This window comes from Octopus bimaculoides, chromosome 18, assembly GCF_046866305.1.
Source record: "Octopus bimaculoides isolate indiv1 chromosome 18, ASM4686630v1, whole genome shotgun sequence".
NCBI classification, from domain to species: domain Eukaryota; kingdom Metazoa; phylum Mollusca; class Cephalopoda; order Octopoda; family Octopodidae; genus Octopus; species Octopus bimaculoides.
In genome coordinates, this window is record NC_142945.1 from 49,416,147 (window position 1) to 49,439,880 (window position 23,734).

The following is a 23,734-nucleotide window of genomic DNA, read 5'->3' on the forward strand; positions in this document are numbered from 1 at the left end:
TTAAACCTGTAACTGCATTAACGATACCTGCATAAAAGGATGTGCATGGTTTAGTAAAGATTGTGGTTTCAATTGCTGACCGGGCATTGTGTTCTTTAACAAAACACTTCATTATTATATTTATTATATCCCTTCATCGGAGATGGTGTGAGAGGATGGTTAAGCAATAGTTAGTTGAGATAAGATAGGAAATAGAGAGTGAATGTAGAGATATTGTATTTGTAAATCCATTGTTCAGGCAGAATGGTATACATATAATAGTGTAACCATCCTCTCACACCGTCTCTGATGAAGGGATATAATAAATATCCTGGAAACAGCTGTAAGACCTATTTGTAAATGTTCTATATTATACACAGCCTTGGTTTTTTTTTAAATCTCATTACGAAAAGTAAATCCTTATATTCACACGCTGATATATGACCTACGTTGGACCCCTTATTCATATAATCACCAAACTTGGAGCTTAACCTCTGGGTCTAATTGACACCACCATCGCTCATAACCTATCTCTCTCTCTCTCTCTCTCTCTCTCTCTCTCTCTATATATATATATATATATATATATATATATATATATATAAAGCACACATACAGACACACACACACACACACACACGTATTTATGCATTTTTTTCTACTTTTCTTTCAATCTCTTTCTTAATTTTCTTTCAATCTCTCTCCTTAAATATGTGAGTGATAGAAATTTAAGATTTGGCAGCGATAATGGTTTATTTGCGTCAAATGGATATTTCAGATAATACCTCTGTCAAATGAAGATTTTAGATAACACAGTTGGAATCAAAACTATTAATATTTATACTTATTATATAATTATTTACAATAATTTATGATTATTATAATATAATTAATTTTAATCATTATAATGCTTTCATTGATCACTTTGAAAAAAAAAAAAATTCTGGATAAAATTTGTTTGTTGTCAATAACAGTTTTTGTAGATAAGAGAGGCAACTCTGGACTGATGTTCCACCGCCAAACTTAGACGCCATTCTTACAGAAATAATGATGCTAGAATCACGAAGTATATAATATATTTGTGAAAATGTGGAAATTTACCTTATTTAAAGAAATGAAATCACAAACGTTAATTTTTAAACACGTCATCTACATGAGAAAACAATTGTTGATATAGTATCAGAAATCTAATAAAAAAATTTATATGGTTGAGTAGGGACATTATTTCGTAACGTAGTATTATATTCACCCTTTTGTCATCTACAGGAGACTACTACCAGTATGTTTCGGTGTTATCAGCCCTCTCCAGCGAGGAATATTTTACACTGTACATGTAGTAGTAACGAGGTTATCAGTAAATACAAGTAGAAGGTTGTAAGTTTATGTTGTTTTTGTCCCTCGCCACATAATCATTTCTAATTAAAATTTTGATACTCATTATATTAAATATATGAATGCTAACTTAACTATGGTTAATCCAATGGGATGGTGTCTCTGTATAAAGTAACCTCACCAAATATTTTAAAAATTACTTTAAGTGAATTAAGGACCCACTAATAGTTTTTTATAGTGAAGGACCCCAGAGGAAAAGTCGACTCTACACCCAGCACAAAAGTGGAAATGTTTTCCCTTCTGTTATTATCACAGTGGAGGTAAATTGCTTAGTGGTTAAGGTGTTGGACTCATGATCGTATGACTGCGGTTCGATTCCTAGACTGGGCGATGGGTTGTGTTCTTGAGCAAAACACTTCATTTTACGTTGCTTCACTCCACTCAGCTGGCGAAAACGAGTAATTTGAAATTGACCGGATTCTCGTCCAGGAAGTGGGGAATATTTACGCCAAAGAATCCGGAAACCGGTCTTCTGATCTTCTGTCTTGGGAACGACCTTTGACCCTTTTGTCTTATCACATGTGGTTCATCAGTTGTTGTTATGGAAGACTACTCATGACGAAAACCCCTCATTTGACCTACATCGATGAACAGGTGCAATATAACTGGTATAACATTGGGAAATCTGCCTGTTACAATGAACAACCATGCTTATTGGACGTCCTTTGTCTGAGTTCTTTTGTAAGAAAAAGAACTTGTCACAACCACTTGAAGGAGGCAAATCCTTGTGGGTCGTAGATATCACTGTTCTCAACAATAGTCGGTGAGGTACCATCTCTTCGGTTTTCTTCTCTAGAACTTTCTTCATTCGGTCTTTCAGTCAGCTTATCTGTCTCATCGTTGAAGTCTGTCGTATTTACTTAATTCTTCTCTGGTGTCTGAAAGAACAAAAGAAAATGTGGTGTTTATATGTTAATTACATATTAAGCATGGCTATGTCAACCGGAAACATGACATCTGTATACTAAAAGGAATAGTCTACAAAATGGTTACTATAAAGTTTACAATGAAGTTTATAAACTGTGTAGAAAGTAACATACAAAAACACTACAAAAATGTTAAGAAAACATCTATAATTACAATAGGGAGTCTAAAGAAGAATGATGCACATGCGTATACAAGAAATTGCTACCTTATCTCCAAATTGAACACAAAAGGTGAGATAATAACATGAAAAGCGTGAAGAAAAATGACACATTACAATCTATAAGTGAAAATATAACGAAATCTACAGCAATATTACAGAAGTTATAGCAAAAAGGGCAAACATAGAAAAAATGCAGGGAAAACCAGCTAAGATAGACCAAAATAACACTATGGAATGGTCAAGAAAAGGATCTACACAGGAATCTCTAAAAGAAACGGTCTTCAAAAAGGAACACAGGAACACAATGGAGTCAACAGAATAGAATAGCTTGAGATGTGCAAAAAAAAAAAAAAAATGGAAATAGTTCACAACATTATGTCAAAGGTATCTAGAAAATAATTTAAATTTTACAAAAATATTGTATAGTAAAAAATGCAAAGACAGGAAATGAAAACCTACCCAGTCACCATTTGAAGTGAAATTATCATGAATGTATGTAACAGCATGCTGTTCAACTATATTGTCACTACTGAATGAAGGGTAAGCAGATGTATATCGTCGACAGATTTCAAATACTGCAACTAGCTGGAAGAAGAAAAGACAATATATAAATATGTGTTACATGAGGTCTCTCCATACACTTTCTGCAACTTTGCGTAGGCTTCTGGGCAGGTGTCGCCATAACAACAATCACCCGATACGCACCTTCCTTCCAAGCACTGCTGTAAATAGCAGAAGTGAGCTAGAACGGTAAAACTTAGTGCGCATACAGAGCAGAGTTCAAGGAGCTTCACTCTGAATGGTTTAGCTTCGTTACTATAGCAACAGTTCAAATACTTATTGATCAGACCTCGTATATGTATATGTACATCTATCTACTTATATAATAATAATAATAATAATAATAATAATAATAATAATAATAATAATAATAATAATAATAATAATAATAATAATAATAATAATAATAATAATAATATATCCTGATAATTTATCCTGATCACACTATTTATAGCATTATCACGCGTTTGAGAAATAAATTTATTTTTGTATCTTACAATACATCTCAACGCTTCTAAAAAAGAACAAACTTTGTTTGTTTACTTTCATCGTAAAGTTGACTTTAACGTTAGCGTCTTATGAAGCTACATTTATAAGTTCTAAAATTGCAGAAGAATTCGTTGCTGGGCAGTTTAGTTTAATGGTAAAACACTTGACATGTAATCACAGAGATGTGAGTTCGAGTCTCATGGCTGGCCGGCAACGTATTTTTCTGCATTATATGGATAATTTATCCTGATCACGCGTTTGAGAAATAAATTTATTTCTGTATCTTACATATATAAATAGATATATATATATATATAAGAAGCCTGTATTTCCTCACACTGTTCCACCAGACCTATGCTGTTTGTGTATGTACATGTGTACGTGTTTATGTATGTGAGTGTGAGACAGATTGAGGGGAAGAGAAAGTGAAAGCGAGCGAATCATTTTAAAGTGTGTTAATTTAGAGATTATATAGACCATTTAAACAAAACAAAACGAAAAAAAAAAAAAAACGATTCTGGATAAAGAATCAGAAGTATTTTGTTTTTGGATTTGGTTTGCAAGAAGTATAATATCTTATTTATACACTAAGCGTCTAACAGTTCTAAAGGAGGATAGGAACAGCAGCCTTTAATTTTGAATTTTAAAAAATTAATTTAAAATGGGACATAAGTGTAGATGTTATAAATTTTTCGTGACGTAATATGAAAAATGAAAAAGGAGAATAGATTGCTGTTACCTGTAGACTTCGTTCTGTAATGTTTGATAACAGTTTCTTGGCAGCCTTTTTGAAATTATCATATTCAATCAATCTAGATTCGTATTCACGAACAACGCTGTTGGTATTGTCACGATATTTTCCGTCCAATTCGTCACCCATCCGCATTAAGTTGCGTCCAACTCCCTGACAGTTTGATACATTTAGTTTAGCTGATTTAGGAAAACAATATATTAGTAAGAATGTATGTATGTATGTATGTCTGTAAGTATGCATGCATGCAAATAGGTATACACATATATACAGAAAATAAAATGTACTAGTTTTTGATTTTTTAAAATTTATTAATTCATTCCTAAATATGTAATTTCAGTCAAATTGCTGCAAAATGCAACATTATACGTTCCAAATATTGGTTATTAATGTATAGAGCATTGACTCTGTTAATTTATGTGTCTATAAAAGGTGCAGTTCTCCATTTGTTTTATACAAGACTTCACAGTCCACTGGCCGTGCTGTTTTAAATTATAACAAGGAAAACTGGATATATAAAAAAAGAAGTTAATTATAAAAGATACCCTCAAAAACTCTGTATTGTGTTCTTTAGGATATTTGTCTTTGTATCGACTCAGTAGAACCAACAAGAAGCGTAACTAACCGGATTTTGCTGTTGGGGAGTCAGCTTCCCATTCATCGTAAGTTGAAGTAAGTGCATTACGTAACTTTATATATTCCCGTAGAAGTTCTGGGGTGTTTCCGACAATATAGGCTGGCTGAAGTATTCTGGAATAGATATGTTCAAAAATATCATTCTATATCTGTATGTATGTGTACACATACATACATACACACATACATACACACATACATACCCTGAAATCTTACCCAAAGAAATTGCAAGACTCTACCGTAACATAACATCAGAGGAGAGGATGAATGCATTCCAGCAGAAGACCATGCATGGATACGTTAACAGAAAGCTCCAGGGTGATAACAACATTGACAACCAGAGAAGTCTATCGTGGACAAACAATCGGGTCACCAACTCTCACTTTGAAGGGTATGCCTTTGCTATTCAAGAACAAGAAATAGCAACCAAATTCCTAATAAACAAACGGGACAGAGAGGCGGGCAAAGCGCCACAATGTAATAACCGATGCAGACTCTGTGGAATCAGTATCGAAGATATCACACACATCATCAGCAGCTGTCCAAAAATGTCATCACGGTATTACCTACCTATGAGACATGATGTTGTGGCCAAGACACTGTACAATGAAATCCGCCGACAGGATAACCCCGGGGCTAAGTAGATGAAGACCCATATGAGGTAGAGGCCATTATCACTCACAATATAAAAGAGTATTGGTGGAATGTCCGAATAAAAACCTCAATAAAATGCAGACATAATAGACCGGATATAGTAATCTGGGACAGAGGAGAAACAGTGTACAGTAGTAGAAATCAGCTGTCCTGCGGATGTCAACATCACGCTAAAGCTTAGAGAAAAAGAGAACAACTACGCCGAGCTACTGAGAAATTTGCAGATACTCCACCCAGACTACAAGTTCAGATTCATACCCGTGATTGTTGAGGCATTGGGATATGTAACGAACTGCCTCAACAAAAACCTGGAAAAATTAGGGTTCTCAAAACCTGAAAGAAAAAGGCTGATTAGAAGAATACAGATTCAAACCGTCAATGGAACTGTAAAGATATGTAAAACTTTCCAAAAGTTTAGCACATAAATACATATGCATGCATCTAGACATGAAAATATATACATAAAAACGCATCCATAAAACAAACATACAAATCTGCACATACACTAACACCAAATACTGCACACACACACACATATGCACAAATACCTAGATGATGTTCATAAAAGTTCCAATGAAGGAGCCTTGAATCTATGTTAGAGTCCGGCTTTTTCTCTATTGACAAGAAATACAGAAATGAAACTGATTGATAACATACATACATACATACATACATACATACATACATACAGACAGACAGACAGACAGGCAGACAGACGGACAGACAGAAGCATATATATATATTGATTGATTGCTAACCACTAAAGCCTTTTTTTAAAATCTCTCTGTTTATTTTCTCGTATTACTTTCTGTTGAAGAGCATAGGTTCGAAGCGTAAAAGACTTCCTCACCTTCCCGAGTGTTAAACTAATACACACCCGTCTTCATCTTTTGATTTTTGTAAATTCCAAGTATATATATATATATATATATATATATATATATATATATATATATATATATATATATATATAATTTTTGAAATGGTCAAATTTGTACATTGAGGTGTGGTCTGTACTTTTGTATGAACAAGTTTTCCTTGTTTAGGCATTCTTGTACTGAGATTGAATCTTTGTATTGGTATAATGGGAAGATATGAAAATTCGGTGTTTTATTACTTGCTCATCTGTTGATATGTCCGCTCAGTGCTATCTGCCTGTATTGAGGGAAATGAATCTGTTGTTTATGCAGTGTGACTCTTATTTGAGAATGTTTGTCCCTGCTGGAATGTGAATTCCGAGCCTTCAGTTAGGTATGGGTATGCACCACAATTAGGTCGTCTGCATTTTTTAACTGTTAGTATCGTTTGTATTGAGTAGAGTTTTGCATTTGTTAGGAGTCTTTTGAGTGATTTGTCTTGTCTTTTGCATTTAAGGAGTTTGTGTGTATTTAGGATGCTGTTCATTTTCGGGTCTTGATTGAGCAGAGGGAGATTTTGTATAATTGTGCTGTATGCTTCGTAACTGAATACCAACCACGTTCAAATACATTTCACAGAAGAATGGAGACAAATACCACTAACGCTATAGCAACTTTCGCTGAAGTTACCACAACAATAGCCACTGACACATCTACTGCTGTTGCTACTACTATTGAGTAAGAGTTAGAAGAAAATGAAACACCATTGTGATGTGGCATTTTTATACAAAAAAGCTTGTGATTTTTCAAAACTGGTTTTGTGTTAATCTAATTTATTGCAATTTGTTTTAACTTTTTGTTCATCATGTCTAAGCTGTTTTTTTCCCCACACGATTCAAATTAGTAACTTATTTAGAAAAGAATATATTATCTAAATGATTTCTCATGTTCCTTTGATAAAGTTCTCAATGTATTTCCCTTTGTGAATATGAAATTTCTTTACCTTATATCCACCCATCCATCCATCCTATTTATCCCCAGGAAGCTGGACTGCTTCCTATTGGCCTTGACACATTACCTGTGTCCTTATATTTGCGATGGGGAGACAAGCACCCCCATCCATCCTTGTGTGCGTTCAGGGACATGTTTCTGAGTCATTGCTCGTCATCAGCCTGAAGTAGCAACACCAGCTGGCTGAAGATGCTTGTCAAACCCCCGCAAATATAAGGACACAGGAAATGTGTCAAGGCCGACAGGAAGTGGTCCAGCTTCCTAGGGATAAATAGCAGCAGTATGATTCCCTTATTGGGATTGTCACATTAAGTTGACAGTTGGCACTCCGTCGCTTACGACGTTCAGGGTTCCAGTTGATCCGATCAACAGAACAGCCTGCTCAGGAAATTTACGTGCAAGTGGCTGAGCACTCCACAGACACGTGTACCTTTAACCTAGTTCTCGGAGATATTCAGCGTGACACAGTGTGACAAGGCTGACCCTTTTGAATTACAGGCACAACAGAAACAGGAAGTAAGAGTGAGAGAAAGTTGTGGTGAAAGCGTACAGCAGGGTTCGCCACCATCCCCTGCCGGAGCCTCGTGGAGCTTTAGGTGTTTTCGCTCAATAAACACTCACAGCGCCTGGTCTGGGAATCGAAACCGCGATCGTATGACCGCGAGTCCGCTGCCCTAACCACTGGGCCATTGCGCCGCCACTAAGTTGACAGTATACAACTGCTTTAAAATATTAAGAATTTATAGACAATAATAAGAAATACATATAACCTACATATTAAGAGACAAGGAATTAAAATTAGGGGCATGGAAATGATAAAGGTAACCCGGAAAGAGGGGGTAATAGGCAAGGAAGTAGTGAGGGTAGTTAAAGGTATTCAGACCAAAGAGATTTTATAAGTTTATAATGTTACTGGTGTTATTGCATGTATGATTTTATAGTTCCTAGGGGGTTTAGGGTTTAGTCAAAGGGAGACTTACTTACATAAAGTCACGACAAATATACAGAATATGACCATTTAGGTGGAACATCATAGAAAGGAAAATAATGTAATCACCAAAATAGGATGAAGTCAGACCAGCTACGCAGGGGTTATCATGGGATAGTATTATATATAGCACAGCACATACCACAACACATAGCATATAACATATATGTAATGCAATATAATTGATCATATAACAAAATATCACATGATTTTTTTTATATTTGATACTGGAGGATAAGTTTATAATGAATACGACACCAAATTTAATTTCCACTATGAAAATTCAAGTATGATAACTATAATTGCCAGTTCCGAAAATACTTGAATGTACGGGTTTTGCGGGTAATACTGGACTGACTCGGTGCTTCAACTTAAGTACCTAATTCAACTGAATCTCAGTTATTTACATCCATCCATACGTATATATATATATGCATACATACATATATACATGAATACATACATATATACATACCTACATATATATATATATATATATATATATATATATATATATATATATATATATATATATATATATATATATATGTGTGTGTGTGTGTGTATAAATGTATGTATATATATATATATATATATATATATATATATATATATATATATAAACATAATTAAGGGATCAGCAAACATTTGCTTCACCATACCCTTTTAATTTGTTATATATATATATATATATGTATATATATATATATATATATATATATATATATATATATATATATATATATATATATATATATATATATATATATATATATATATATATATATATATATATATATATATATATATATATATATATATATATATATGTATATATGTATGTATGCATACACCTAGTTGAATTATTGGAGTACTGGAAACGTCATTCCTTGTGCCATTTGTCTTATCCCTTATGTTCTGAGATCAATTCTCACAGGAAGCAGCGTTGTTCATTATCTTTTTGGTCGACAAAATAAAGCTTTGTTTAAGCACTGGCATTGTTGCTATCTTCAGAAATCTTCCCTTCAAATGTGCCTTCCTTGTGCTTTAACCTTCAGCACACTGTAGGTTCATCATGTCACCGTATGAATTCCCCCCCCCCCTGTAGTAACAGGGCAGTGGCAGGGGAAACAATGCGAGAGAAAATGCAATGTGCTAAAGTCTAAGTAGAAACAGTTATCAAAGAAGGCACTGGAGTAGAAATGATTAACGGATTAGCTCTGAGGGTAATGCATTCCATGCACACGAACATAGCCGCAGATAAATGATTAAAATCGACAAAAGAATAGAGAAATTGATTTATTTACCCATCATCCATGATACTCGATATGAAAGCTTTGAAATTATCAAGTTATAAACAAATTCTTTCGAAGCTGTAGAAAAAAAAAAAAAGAACAAGAAAAGAATATAATGGAGGTAAAAATTAGTTGAAATTATATAAACGAGAATATTTTGTCGTTCTTGTAAAGTTTATTAAATAATTTTCAGGTTTGTTGCTAATTAGTAATAAAAACAAGCAAACAAAAACAAACAAAAGAACACCAGAAAAATTAAATCTAAATTAAAATGATCGTCACTAAGGTGATTCTTGAAATGTTTGTATTTCAATAAGCGCTAAGAGTTATCTCTCTTGAATGACCAGGAATAGTTTTCATTTTAGTATATTTATTGTTTACTCTTACAAGATTATCTCATTTGTAAAATCAACCCAAAATATTAGCCACACCTTTATCAAATTACACCCAACTGTCTTAAATACCTGCATATATATATATATATATATATATATATATATATATATATATATATATATATATATAATAATAACAATGATAATACAAATGATATGTGAGCATATGCATATATACATAGATATATGTACATAACTACATCTACATGTATATATAGATGCATATCCGGGTACAGGACGCCAAAAAAACGTGGACAAAAAAGGAACGGGAACATAAACAAACCACAAAAAACGAACTTTTTTTTACAGACAACAGAATGAACACATAGGAAAACAGACACACCACATATGGAACTTTTCCTTCATCAGCTGCCTCTATTCTAAACTAGGCATTTCGAAGATGAAGCATAACACGCTCTTAGAATAGCTCTTCTCGCGAAGCAAATTAAGTGAAACCTGCTATGCGGAGAATTCCAAAGTAGCAAACAGAAACCAACACAGGGGAAAACAAACGTTGAGGGCCGTTAGGCCGAACGAGATGAGATACTGAACGCTGTGATGTGACGAACTTGAGCAGAGAGAGATAGCAGTTTGTGTTGCCTTTATGCTAGCTGAATGGAGAAAGAAAGATCTGACCACAGGTCACGTGTGATCAACGAGGAGTGGTAGAGAGAAGAAATTATCACATGACGATTCACAAGTAAGTTTTTATGTTCATGATGTTATCATAATACCATTGGTATTGTGTGGGTGGTAAGTTCCGGGAATAAGCCAGGCTGTTTTCTAACCATATAATTCGGGATCAGCCCCACTGTATGACATTTGGGGCAAATGTTTTCTTCTACTAACCGACCAAGTGGATTTGGTAGGCGAAATCTGAAAAATGTGGGTCGTACACACACACGCGCGCGCGCACACACACACGCACGCACACGCACACACACACGCATACACCACCGTTAGACAACCCGTGTTTTGTCTTGCTTTACGTTATCGTAATCTAGCAGTTTGGCAAAAATGACCGATAGAATTAGTACTGGGCTAAAAAATACTGGGTATCGATTCGACTAAGAATTGTTCAAGGCTGTGCCCCAGCATGGCCGCAGTTTAATAACTGAAACAAGTAAGACATAAAAAGATAAATAGCTAGTAAGATAGATAAACGCAATTAGTGTTGATATATTTACTTACATGGAGCACAAATGATACAGAATCAAAAGAGAAAATGAAACAAAGAAATCATATAATGTCATATCTCGATAGCTGTTTCAGGAAATCAAGAGAAAAACAGACCGAAACAGTGGCTCGTTAAGAGATAAGATAAGTGGAAGAAGTGCAGTCCCAAATCACGAGATAAAAAAAAAATGAGAAGATAAGGTTGGATGCCAGTCTGGTGAAAGTGTACGTCACAGGTAGTCAAAGTACTCGTACACGGACAATAAGATAGTTGAGAATGTGAGTGGTATAAAGAGGTGAATAAGAGATAAGCCTTGAGGCACCGAAATGGGTGTCAGTCGGAGAAGCAAAGGTACAAAGTATAGAGAGTAAAAGCAAGTTGACCACAATGAGAAATTAAAATGTAGCCTCTTTTGTAAACATAAGTTTTACTGCACATTTGTTCATTATGTAAAATCAATATATTTCCATATAACAAACTTTCTTTTTTTCTCTCCATACTTTCCTCCTCCACTTCCTCCGTCCAACTCTTATCTCTCTGATGACACACACACAAACGTTTGTTTTGCGTCACGACTCTCTCTCTCTCTCTCTCTCTCTCTCTCTCTCTATATATATATATATATATATATATATATATATATACACACATACAAAATGTATATATGTGTGTGTGTGTGCGTGAGTGTATTATGTACGTATGCATATATATATGTGTGTATTGTACTGATATGTACTGGCACAACGACGAACACAGAAATTAAAACCAGGTATATTTTTAACTGCTTTAAACATTACCAAAATATCCGCCTTATATATTTCATTAAATTTTAATAAATGAAAATATTTAGTGAAAAACAGCGAATTAATTAGTATTTCGTGTTTCATTTTAATTGGAAAACGAAAAGGTGTGTGTGTGGGTGGGTGAGGAGGCGGGAGGGGGTTAACCAGTAAAAATTATGTAAAGCTTTTGTTTACTGATTTCTTGTTCTTTTTTTTTCCAGGAAAAAGTCTGACCTAGTTCAGAAAGTGACAAAAGATTGAGAACCACTGAATTAGATAACGCTGTCCCATGTAGTCAGCTACTCGAAAAGCCAAAGTAAATAAGATAAAGGATAGTCAAAGCAAAAAAGCATTTACCCATAAACATACTTACTCAGCACTCCCCTGGGGACGGGCTTAAACAATAACAACTAAAAACAACAACATCTCAACTACACTGTTTACATTTGACGGATATCTGTCCTCATCTTGTTTGACGGACAAATATCCGTCAAATGCAGATAATGTAAATAATGTACATAATTCCTCATTTCTTAAATATAGAACTGTAACATCTCAACTGTTTGATGTCTCACTTTTTTGTTGTATCGAACATTAGAACAAATATATCGGACATTACAACAAATATAAACCAAAACTTTGAAAATACCAACCTTTCTTTCGAGCGATAAAAATAAGATATATATATATATGACGGAATGTGAGGAGGTAACGTCTGCTGCTCTCAATGTAAATCCGGTACTGTATAACAATGTACTCAAACGGATAGGTATAGCAGGCAGTAACACAAAGAAAAAGAACAGCAGCAGCAGCAGCGGAAGTAGCAGAGGTTTTCATATTAGCGTGTGACACAGAATTTGCCTACATAAGACGTGCATGAATAAGCAGACACATACCTTATTAATGATGACATATATTTGAATGGAAGTATGTTGTAAAAAGTTTCATTTACGACAGTAGATGTATTCTCTATTTCTTTTTTCTGTCTATTTGACAAAAAATATTCTGGTGGCATACTTGCCAAGTAAGTATTTAGATCGGAGTGCACGTGGAAGACACATTTCTGCAGTTCAAAAACACTGTTGACGATGACTATTAACTTCATTTAAACATTTATTATTTCATTATATGTTGTTAAAGATTCCGTCGAGCGAAATGCGACCTGGTCACTGACAAGATTACACCGCAGCCGTGTCGTCTTGTCAGTAATCAGGTGGCACATTTTGACACCGTATAACAAATTATAAATATTTTGCTAATTAACAGTGTTTGTGAGTTTGTGAATTACTAACAAGTATCTTCCATCCCGCAATCGTCAAAATAAATCCATCTTCCAAAAATAAGCATTGATAAAAAAAAAATAATAATAGTTAAGTTGGTGTTAATATATTTAACGTAGAAAGGAATAAAAAGTTAATTACAAATAAAAATGCAGCGAGGAAATGACAACATTAGTTCGATGACTAATATAGGTTTAACAAGAGCACTCAGAGAGCACAAACCTCCGCCAAGGCAACACTAACGTCCTCTCAACAATTAACCAGAGATGATTTTTAATATGAGAATGTCTAAAATCAACTCGACTTCTCTCACAAACGAGAATACTAAATATGAACCCGACTGCTCTCAAAAATTAACTAAAAACAAAATAGGAAAAATAATCCAGAATCCTTGTCCGGTACTAGATCGATCACAAAACCTAATCAATTCGTACTAGTAACGAGGCCAAACATCCCTGAAAGTTTCATCCGAATCCACCCAGCGGTTCTTGAGATATCTTGTCCACGGACAAGCAAACAAATAAATGCGACTGAAACAATACCTCCGCTTTCTGGAAGGCGGTGGTAATAATTCCGTTAAGTGCAAGTACTAAATTTGCACATATTTCATAACACTTCCTTTGATTTTATAATGAGTGTAGGGTGTAATTTGAGGAAAATTTAGCAGCTTCTTCTAGCAGATCACGCGATCACAAATAGACTCTTTTTAACTGCTTCAATTGCTACATGGATTATTAATACAAATTGTGTGGAATGAGAACTGCGGCAATCAAATGATTTATGAATCCATTATTAATATCATTGAACAAATTTATTGCTTACATCCAAATATCAGTCGATTTCATATGAAAATCGAACTCCTTTATTAAACGCTAAAAGTAGTACATGTAAATTTAAACACTGCCATAAATCAAATGAGGATATCTTCTATATTGACATAGGATTTAGCTACCACTGTCAAAACTATATTAATAGCATTAATAGTTGAGTTTCCAATCTATCTGCTGATCGTGCTACTTTCTAAAACGGTGCCCCATACTACAACATCGTACTAGATAAGTCCGAATTTAGGAGTAATATTAATTATATTGACCCAAATGTAAATAGACCAAGAAAGCAGAGACAGAGTAAAATGTTATGGTACAATCCACATATAGTATGAATGTAGCTACCAAGATAGCTAAAAATTCCTGAAACTTATAGATAACCACTTCCTTCAGTCGCATAAATATTACAAGATCTTCATTAGAAATACAGTCAAAGTTATCTATATCTGCCTCTCCAATATAGGGTCGATAACTTTCAACTATAATAAAAATAATAGCATTAGAAACATTCCCTAAAGATCCTGCAAATCTAGATCTCTGGAGAGCTGACTTCTGAACAATAGATGCCTGGAAAAGGGTCAGCATTACGGATTTGGACGGAGAAACAAAAACTTACATTTGAATGACGGGAAACACTTTTGAATAAAGATATAAGCAGCATTTGGCTTCGTTTGGAGACAGAGGCAAAAGGCATACCACATCTTTATCCAATATAAATTTTCTGGACATCGATTTTATGCATTATATAAATATTATGCATAAAAAGCATACGCCCCCATAAACTCATGTTCCACCAACCCCAACCCACTCTATCTCCCAGCTAAATAAAGCCTCATCAGAATTTATCAGACGGATATTGAACTGTTGATTGTTTCTCAGAAATTCATATTCTGTTTCTTAGAAATACATTGTTGTTGGTCTTGCAAACATTAGAGGAAGTGACTAAGCAAATCCCACAGTCTTCTTCTTCTTCTTCTTCTTCTTCTTCTTCTTCTTCTTCTTCTTCTTCTTCTTCTTCTTCTTCTCCTCTTCCCCATCTCCTCCTCCTCCTTAGTAGTAGTAGTAGTAGTAGGATGATGATGATGAGGAGGCGGCGGAAGAGAGAGAGGGAGTCGAAACCATTGAATTCTCATATCTTATTTACTCACACCATTCCGTTCATGTTGTAGCGACCGACTGTCCCCTCAAAATAGGGATCACGCCAGCATCATCGGAGAAACAAGCCCTACGAGTTGGAGAGGATACTGTTGCGAGCGCCACTGGCCATTCTCTGCGGCAACGGCATTGCCGTGGAGCGTGGCTGAGTACCCCACTTGTTCTGGGCGATGTGGGCCATCCACTGTCTCCCCTTCCTTCTTCCACAGCTTTCCCCCCTTCCCCACACCGACCCTTTTTCTCCTTTCTCTTTCTTTTCCCTTCTATCTCTCTCCTTTCCTGTTTTCTCCAATCTTTAATTCTTTCGCTTGTTTCCGTCATTTGACGGCGGCCATGCTGGGGCACAGCCTCGAAGCGTTTTATTCGAACGCATCGATCGACCCCAGTACCTTTTTCCTTTCAAAGCCAGCTACTTATTCCATCGGACCCTATGGCCGAACCGCTGAGTTACGGGGACGTAAACATATACCAATACCGGATGTCAACGGGGTAGTGGGTGGGGGTGGGGGACAAATACAGACACAAAGCCACACACCCATATATACACACACATATATATATATGTATACATACCTTATACGCACACACGCATTTACATACATACATACATACATATATATATATATATATATATATATATATATATATATATATATATATATGTATGTGTGTGTGTGTGTGTGTGTGTGTGTGTGTGTGTGTGTGACGTTTTTTCACGTCCTGTACCCGGATATGCATCTATATATACATGTAGGTGTAGGTATGTAAATATATGTATGTATACATGCATATGTTCATATATCATTTGTATATATATATATATATATATATATATATATATATATATATATATATATATATATTGTTGTTGTACTTGGGGATGGTCATATTGCCAGTTTAGCCAATAAAAACACACGCACTGTATATTTGGTGTTAATTTTCTTTTTTTTTTTTTTTTTTCAGCTTTATATTACATTAATCTTAATCTTAATCTTATTCCGGCCAGAGTTCTTTCGTCACACTTCTGTGACCTCATCAGTGGTCCTTTGTTTCCTTCTTCTTTCTTATGTGTGTCTCACCTTGCTAACTATCAGCCATTTTGTATTTTGTATTCCTATTGTATGTGTCTACGCATGCGTGTCCTTCAATGTGTCTGTGTCTTTTGTAAGTGCATGTGTGTATGGGGAGTGTCTGTATCACCTATATTCTCTGTTAGTACGTGTTCGTTTGTATTAGTTTTTATTTATTTATATGTTCATGTGTGTGTGTGTGTGTTTTTTTTTTTTTGTGTTTAATTAAATTTTGTTAACGTATGTAGTATTTAATTCCATTTGTTTATCTATGTATTGTATTATACTTTGTTCCTATTATTGGTTTATGGGTAACATGTTGTCACATGCTGTGGTTTGTTAGTGGCGTATGTTAGTGTTCCATTCTAGTTTCCTATTCAGGCTAGGTTTCCCTTCTATTATGTGTGTAGCTTCAGTAATTTGTCTAAGTGCTGCATCACTGCTATGTGTAGATAAGATTTTAATTTCTATGTTGTTGATTGAGCCTCTATGTTCTTGCTCAGCGTGCTGGTACAGAACTGATGAGTTCTTCCCTTCCTTAAGTTCCCTCCAATGTTCGTTTGCCCGCTCCCCTATACTCCTTGCTGTTTCGCCTACATATGTCGTTGTCTTATTTCTGCATCGTCCCTCTGTACATCTTATACTATAGACCACATTTCTGGTTTTGCAGTTCGTTTGTGGGCTAAATCTACATACGATACAGTTACTATCAGTGCAGGGGGTTCTACTGAAAGGGTATGTTCTACTGATAAGGGATTTGATAGGGTTGCCTGGTCTTTCAACAACCTTAATTCTTAGCTTAAGTTTGTCTAGGGCCCTTCTAAAGCGGTACGCCAGTTCGCCTCTAGGGGTGGTGTCGACGAACATGACGCTTTGGTACTTGTGGCTATTGTACCATGAGCTTGCCTTCCCTATTTTCTTCTTAGTTCTTTCTATGGTGTTCCATGATTTGCTCCTATAGAGTGGGAAAATCCCATTCCTATCGTTGCGTTTGATTGTTTCAAACTTCTTCATAGCTCCTTTGTAAACCCTGATCCTTTCTTTATGGCTGTAACCCGAGAACTGCATGCGGTGGACGAAATGTTGTATATGTCTCTTTAATTCTGTAGGGTCGCACATGCAGGAGACATTTCGCATTACTCTGACGAGGTCTGCCATCAATATGTTGAATTTGGCATTGTCCGCAATAGCCGAGTTCCGGTGGATCAGGTACTTGGAGGCCATAGGTTTTGTATAGTGTGAATGGAGGATTCTGGTTTTATTGTTCTTAGTTTCTAGCCAGAGTTCAGTATCTAATACAGGTAATCTATGGTTAGGGTGTTTAGTAGGGTAGTCTATCGTAACTCTAATACTCTGGTGGATGGAGTTAGCTATTTGCTGGATGCTCTCCATAGTCTTAGTTTCTATTTCTATTTCAGGGGTACTCTCTTGTGGGGGTGTCTTTACCACTAAGTTGATATCATCGACATACCGAGAGTACACATTCACGAGTATGGAGTTCTGTGTCAGGCGTTCCTTAAGCCTTCTGTCCCACCATACCATGAAAAGATTGGCCACATCACCGGCGATACTAACCCCGATGGCTGCCCCCTCGTCCTGGGCGTATAATTTGTTGTTAAATTTAAAGGTGTGGCCTTTTAGGGTGACCTTTATACTAGCTCCTAGTGCATGTGCGATCATTTTCTTTACCTGGTGGATATTAGTGGGGGTCCGTATGGCTCTGGTCCATCCACTCCATCTCTCTATAGGGGTCTTCCTAGCCATAGAGGTAATTGTGGGTGGTCTACCTCTTAGACGTCTACTAGGGCAGAAATATATATATATATATGCGTAAAGTCTATTTTAGCTTCCGTCTACCAGATCCACTAACAGGGCTTTGGTCGGCCCGTAGTTATAGTAGAAGACACATTCCCAAGGTGCCACGCAGTGGGACTGAACCCTGAAGCATATAGATGGGAAGTAAGCTTCTTACCACACACCCATACGCCTTTAGAAAAATAAGGGACATAACTCTCTCATTCTTAGCTTTACGTTTACGATATAAAAGTTTTCATATTATTCTACTGAGGTGGTGGTGGGCATGAGAGGATCCTTTTTCTGGCCCGTCTTTTATATATTATTTTATTGTGATGTCATTTTGTCTTTCTAATTACACACAATTACACACAAAACAAATTATGAATAAACATAGCTATGGTTACGAAAATATGGTAAGATGTTTGCTTGTCAATCTCACAGTTCCGGGTTCGTTAGGTGTGTTCTACTGTAACCACAGGTTGACCAAAGCCTTGTGAGTTGATTCGGTAGATGGAAACTGAAAGAAACACGTTGTGTGTGTGTGTGTGTTTGTGTGTGTGTGTGTGTGTGTGTGTGTGTGTGTGTGTGTGTTTGCGTGCGTGTGTGTATGTATGTACGTATGTATGTATGTGTGTGTATGTATGTATGTTTGTGTATGTATGTATGTATGTATGTGCGTGTGTTTGCGTGTGTAAGTATGTATGTGTGTGTGTGTATGTATGTATGTGTGTGTGTGTGAGTGTGTGTGTTTCCTCCGTTAGTGCTTCATAATAAAAGTTTGTTTACGTCATCATATTTTATCGGGGACGCTTCGTTCGACGTAAACCTATCAAGGACGTGCCCCATCATCGCCATAGTCCAATGACAGAAACAAGTAAAAGATTTTTAAAAAAAGATTATAATTAAATTTGAATTACTTTGGCTAAGTTAACCCATTAGCGCTCATGGGCCCTTTTTAAGACCAGACGGATAAGCCATCATATTTCTGCAACACCTATATTTTTCTGAGATACCTTTAATTAGTCATCAAGACTGGAATGCCTTTCAGATATTGTAATAAATTTGTTTTTATATATATATTTATTATCAGCTAAAACTGTATTTAAAAAAAAAATGGTAATAAATCAAATAGAAAAAATTGGGGCACTATTCTTAATTTTTCGTTTTAGGAATTTACAGAGAAGTTTTGCGAGATAGCATTCTACACAATTAGGAATTTACACAATTGATAAAAAAAAAAAAAAGAAAAAACCTTGAATTTTCGAAACTTTAAAAATCTTTTTGGTTAATTTTTCGAATTTTGTTTGTTTTTTTTTAAATCACAGCTTAAAATACGGACAGTCTGTGCTTTTTGGATTAAATCATTGCAACAGACCATTAAATGTGTTTATGGGGAGACAAAGGAGCAGGATACGAGGTGGTCGGGAAGGGTACTAAAATTAGCAGCTAAATAGGCTTTCGGAAATCATAAGAATTCCCTTGTGTACACCACAGATTCGCAAAAAATTTCTGAAAATTTCAGAAAGTTACGAGGGTTTATCTTCCGTGTACAAAGCAGAATTCTGCCCACTGTGTTTAATAGCAAAGTTGATACATACCGGAATGCGTTCGTCGTTCTGGTGTTCTTTATGATGATAGTAGTAGTAGTAGTAGTAGTAATTATAAACGTTAACTTTATAGTGGGAGTAACAGAAGTAGTAGTGGTCGTCGTTGTTGCCGCACCAGTAGTAGAAGTGATAGTAGCGACAGCGGCAAAAATAGCAGTGATAGTAGTAGTAATAGCAGTAGTAGTAGTAGTTGTAGTAGTAGTAGTGGTGGTGGTGGTGGTGGTGAGAAAGAGACAGTCGAAACGATAAAATCCTTATAATTTGTTTAGTAAATTCCTCGGTTGTCATTCGACGAAAGTGTTTGTTAGAACAAGGAACATAACTCTCCGAATTTCAGTCTTACGCTTATAATACAGAAGTTAATGCTTTCTTTCTTTTTTTTTCTTCTTCTTTCCACTCGTCTTTTATTCTGTTTTATTAAAATGTCTTTTGTTTGTTCATATCTGATCACACACAAAACTCACCGTGAATAAAACATAGCTTTGGTTACGAAAATGTGGTAAGATATTTGCTTCGCAATCTCATGCTTCCGGGATCAGTTCTGCCACGTGGTATTTGGGGTAAGCGTGTCCTTCTATAACCGCGGGCCGACTAAAGCCTATTTATTATTATTATCATCATTATCATCATCATCATCATCATCATCATCATCATCATCATCATCATCATTTTTAAAATTTATTATTATTATTATTATTATTATTATTATTATTATTATTATTATTATTATTATTAAGGTGGCGAGCTGGCTGAAACGTTAGCACGCTGGACGAAATGCTTAACAGTATTTCGTCCGTCGTTACGTTCTGAGTTCAAATTCCGCCGAGGTCGACTTTGCTTTTTCATCCTTTCTGGGCCGATAAATTAAGTACCAGTTGCGTACGGGGTTCGATCTAATCGACTGCCACCACCTCCCAAAATTTCGAGCCTTGTGCCAAGAGTAAAAAAGATTATTGTTACTATTATTATTATTATTATTATTAGTAGTAGTAGTAGTAAACAGGAAGTTATAGAAACCCGTAGAATGTATGTATGTATGTAGGCGGGGACGGGGCGAAACATTTCCTGGCTTCGGGTACAGGAGGGTCAGTTAATTATGATTTTATCCAACAGAATACCCTCTCAGATTCATACACTTATTGCAGTGTTCCTTCAGATTTTTCCAGAAGGTTGGGCCTCCAACAAGGCCTTTGTCGGCCCCCTTAAAGTCAGTATGTTTTCAGCGTCCCCTAGTGTGTATGTATATATGTACATACATGCATACATACAAACACATACATATGTATGTAGGCTTGCATGTGTGTGTGTTTGTATTTGTACCCTACCACCGTTTCATAAACTGTGTTGGTTTGTTTACGTTCCCGTAACTTATCGGTTTGTCATAAGAGTTAACTAGCATAAGCACCAGGCTTCGAAAATGGACGGAATTCTGTTGGTCACTCTGACGTATTGATGTTTTTCAATATCTTTCTCCTTATAAACACATTTAATGAGATTTAAGCCAAAAATTTGGACTGTCCATATTTTAAACTCTGATTTACAAAAAAAAAAAAAAAAAGAAAAAAAAATCGACAAATCAATAAAAATTATCTTTTTAATTCGAAAATTTGAAAAATAACAAAAAAGAAAAATTTCATAGACGTATGAATTCCTCTGTGTAGAATACAAATTCGTAGAAATTTTCCGAAGGTTCCAAAAATTAGAGAAAGTTATGAGGGGTTAAAGTAGAATTCTGCCCAAAAATGTCCTGGAATCGAATTGTTCGGCGAAAACTCTTCAAGGTTGCACTGACAAAACCTTTCTATCAAATGTGTGTGCGTGGGCGCGACATCAGAAAGAGAGAGAGAAAGAGATAGAGAGAGTGAGTGAGAGAGAGAGAGACAGGAAGGGAGGGAGTGTGTGTGTGTGTGTGTGTGTGTGTGCATGGGAATGCACTTAGAAACAGGAAATTTCCATACACTCCCTGTGTGTGTATGTGTGTATACACAGTGGGACTGAACCCGGAATCATGTGGCTGGTAAGCAAGCTACTTACCACACAGCCACTCCTGCGCCTATAAAGTGTGTGACGCTTACAGCACCTAGGTTTCCCAAGCGGTCACCCATCTAAGTACTCACTAGGCTCGACGTTGCTGAACTTCGTTGATCGGACGAGAACAAGTGCTTTCAGCGTGATATGGCCGTAAGCAATATATATATATATATATATATATATATATATATATATATATATATATATATATATATATATATATATATATACATACATGTATATATATATACATACACACGCACAAGCACACACACACACACACACACACACACACACACACACACACACACACACACACACACACACACACACACGCACTAAAATGGAATAGTTATGGCGAAACATTGTGTGATCAATGCCAGATGAATTTATAAACTAAGCTCCGAAAAGAAAAGAGAACAAAGCTGGGAGTTTTACCTCATATTTCAATATTTCGGGGTTATAACACCTTCTTCAGGACATGTGGACAAGTGAGGGATCGAAACGCACAAACTGGTGGTGCTATTGCCACTAGTCTCCTTCACGTAGCTTTTTTTCTGTTATTTGTAGCTGGTCCCTTTTTGTTGGTAAGGAGGGCCGCCATGATTCTGAGATGGTCCCTATTCCGCTGAATGGCTGATTCTGATGGTTATCGTAAAATCCTGGGTCTGATACTCCCGTAGGTGTTTTATGATCGATGTTTCTATGCTCATATGTTCCTTGGTTAGAAAATGCAGTTTTCTGGAGTTGTTCACTCTGTAGGATGCTCCACATTTGCTGAAGACTACCTCATAAACTACATAGGCCCTCGAGCATATTTCGAAGTCGTTGATGGGGCAATTAGTTAGTATATACCCACCACGATGCTGCCTGTTGAATTATTTCTATTTCTAGATGAAAATTTCGTCAGGCATGGACCGATGAGTACCATCTGTATGTAAAATCTCTCCCTGCGGATCGCTTATTGTTCTGTCGTCGAAATGGAGAAGTTTAATGAAGTACATGTCAGATAAGAGCAGAAGCTACAACAACAACAACAACAACGACGACGATAAGAAAAACATGAACAAAAACGATAAGAAGTTGAAAGGAGATAAAAAAAAAAAAAAAATATTGAAAGAAACACAAACTCAGCTGCCGCCATTACAGCAAAAACTGCTGCAAAAGGAATTTCTTTTGCAAGTACTGCAAGAATCTACGAGATTTCTGCATTTGTTAGGTGCAGCGACAATTGTCATAATAAATTGTGAAGAAAAATGGGTGACGAATAACCCTAAACCCTCTAACAGACGCTGTAGAAAACATTCTCTAATACACGGTTATGTAACGCTGCATCGGAACACAATCGAGTCGGGTAGAAAAGGCAACTGAAGCCTGGGTACAAAAGTGCAACTGGAGATCCCATGCAAGATTGATGTTTAGCAAAAAAGCAGCCTTATTGGGCACAGCACACATCTTAAGGAAAGTATTATCTGTCTGAGGTCTTTATTGTGACTTGACAGATGACTAAAGACACCGGCGCAGTTTACCTGCACTGTGTTACGAAGGAATAATAATAATAATAATAATAATAATAATAATAATAATAATAATAATAATAATAATAATAATAATAATAATAAAAGATGCCTGGATGCATTACCAGGCAGTGGCTCTCATGGCTTCTGATCTTAATTGATTGGAAGTGTTATCATGTACATTGTTTTGTCTTGGTATAAAAGATGGGCTACAGCAAATATTTTGCTCAATACCACATATTTGCTTGTCAGTTGTTTGACCTTAACCAGTTGGGCATGTCCCTTGGTGGCTGACGATATGTGCATCTCTGATCACGAGCAGAAGTAGTGGGGAAGCATCATAGCCATTAATTGAGAGGAAATTCTTTGGGGTTTGAATAATTCACCTTTGGAAAT

General features: G+C 35.9%; 2 protein-coding genes and 1 pseudogene across 4 annotated transcripts in view; 1 reads left to right on the forward strand and 2 right to left on the reverse strand.

Annotated features, from left to right (window-relative positions):
* Positions 1–706: 706 nt before the first annotated feature.
* LOC106877837 (uncharacterized) lies at positions 707–20,144 on the reverse strand. 2 transcript variants are annotated; one of them, XM_014926871.3, is made up of 6 exons: positions 19,782–20,144; positions 9,713–9,778; positions 4,885–5,009; positions 4,248–4,438; positions 2,918–3,043; positions 707–2,249 (listed from the first exon to the last, which is right to left on the reverse strand). In XM_014926871.3, the coding sequence occupies exons 2-6, from the start codon at positions 9,721–9,723 to the stop codon at positions 2,232–2,234; spliced, it is 471 nt and encodes a 156-aa protein (XP_014782357.1). In that variant the 5' UTR covers positions 9,724–9,778; positions 19,782–20,144; the 3' UTR covers positions 707–2,231. The 2 variants fall into 2 exon arrangements, with proteins under 2 accessions (XP_014782357.1, XP_014782364.1); XM_014926878.3 differs by lacking the exon at positions 19,782–20,144 and adding an exon at positions 12,708–12,846.
* A 96-nt stretch (positions 20,145–20,240) lies between these two features.
* Positions 20,241–23,734, forward strand: part of LOC106877769 (uncharacterized) — a 20,354-nt gene continuing 16,860 nt past the window's right edge. The window contains exon 1 of one of the 2 annotated variants that reach the window (XM_089366154.1): positions 20,241–20,350. The gene's annotated coding sequence lies outside the window, so the exon portion shown is untranslated. The remainder of the gene's footprint in view (positions 20,351–23,734) is intronic. The other variant, XM_089366155.1, reaches the window with a different exon arrangement.
* LOC149132067 (5S ribosomal RNA) lies at positions 21,859–21,977 on the reverse strand (annotated as a pseudogene).

What these genes read in the sequence shown, in the direction of transcription:
- LOC106877837 (XM_014926871.3), bottom strand. An exon ending in CTCCCCAACAGCAAAATCCG is followed by an intron (nt 4,439 to 4,884) that starts GTTAGTTACGCT and finishes TTCCTAAATCAG; the next exon opens with CTAAACTAAATGTATCAAAC. An exon ending in TTACAGAACGAAGTCTACAG is followed by an intron (nt 3,044 to 4,247) that starts GTAACAGCAATC and finishes TTCTTCTTCCAG; the next exon opens with CTAGTTGCAGTATTTGAAAT.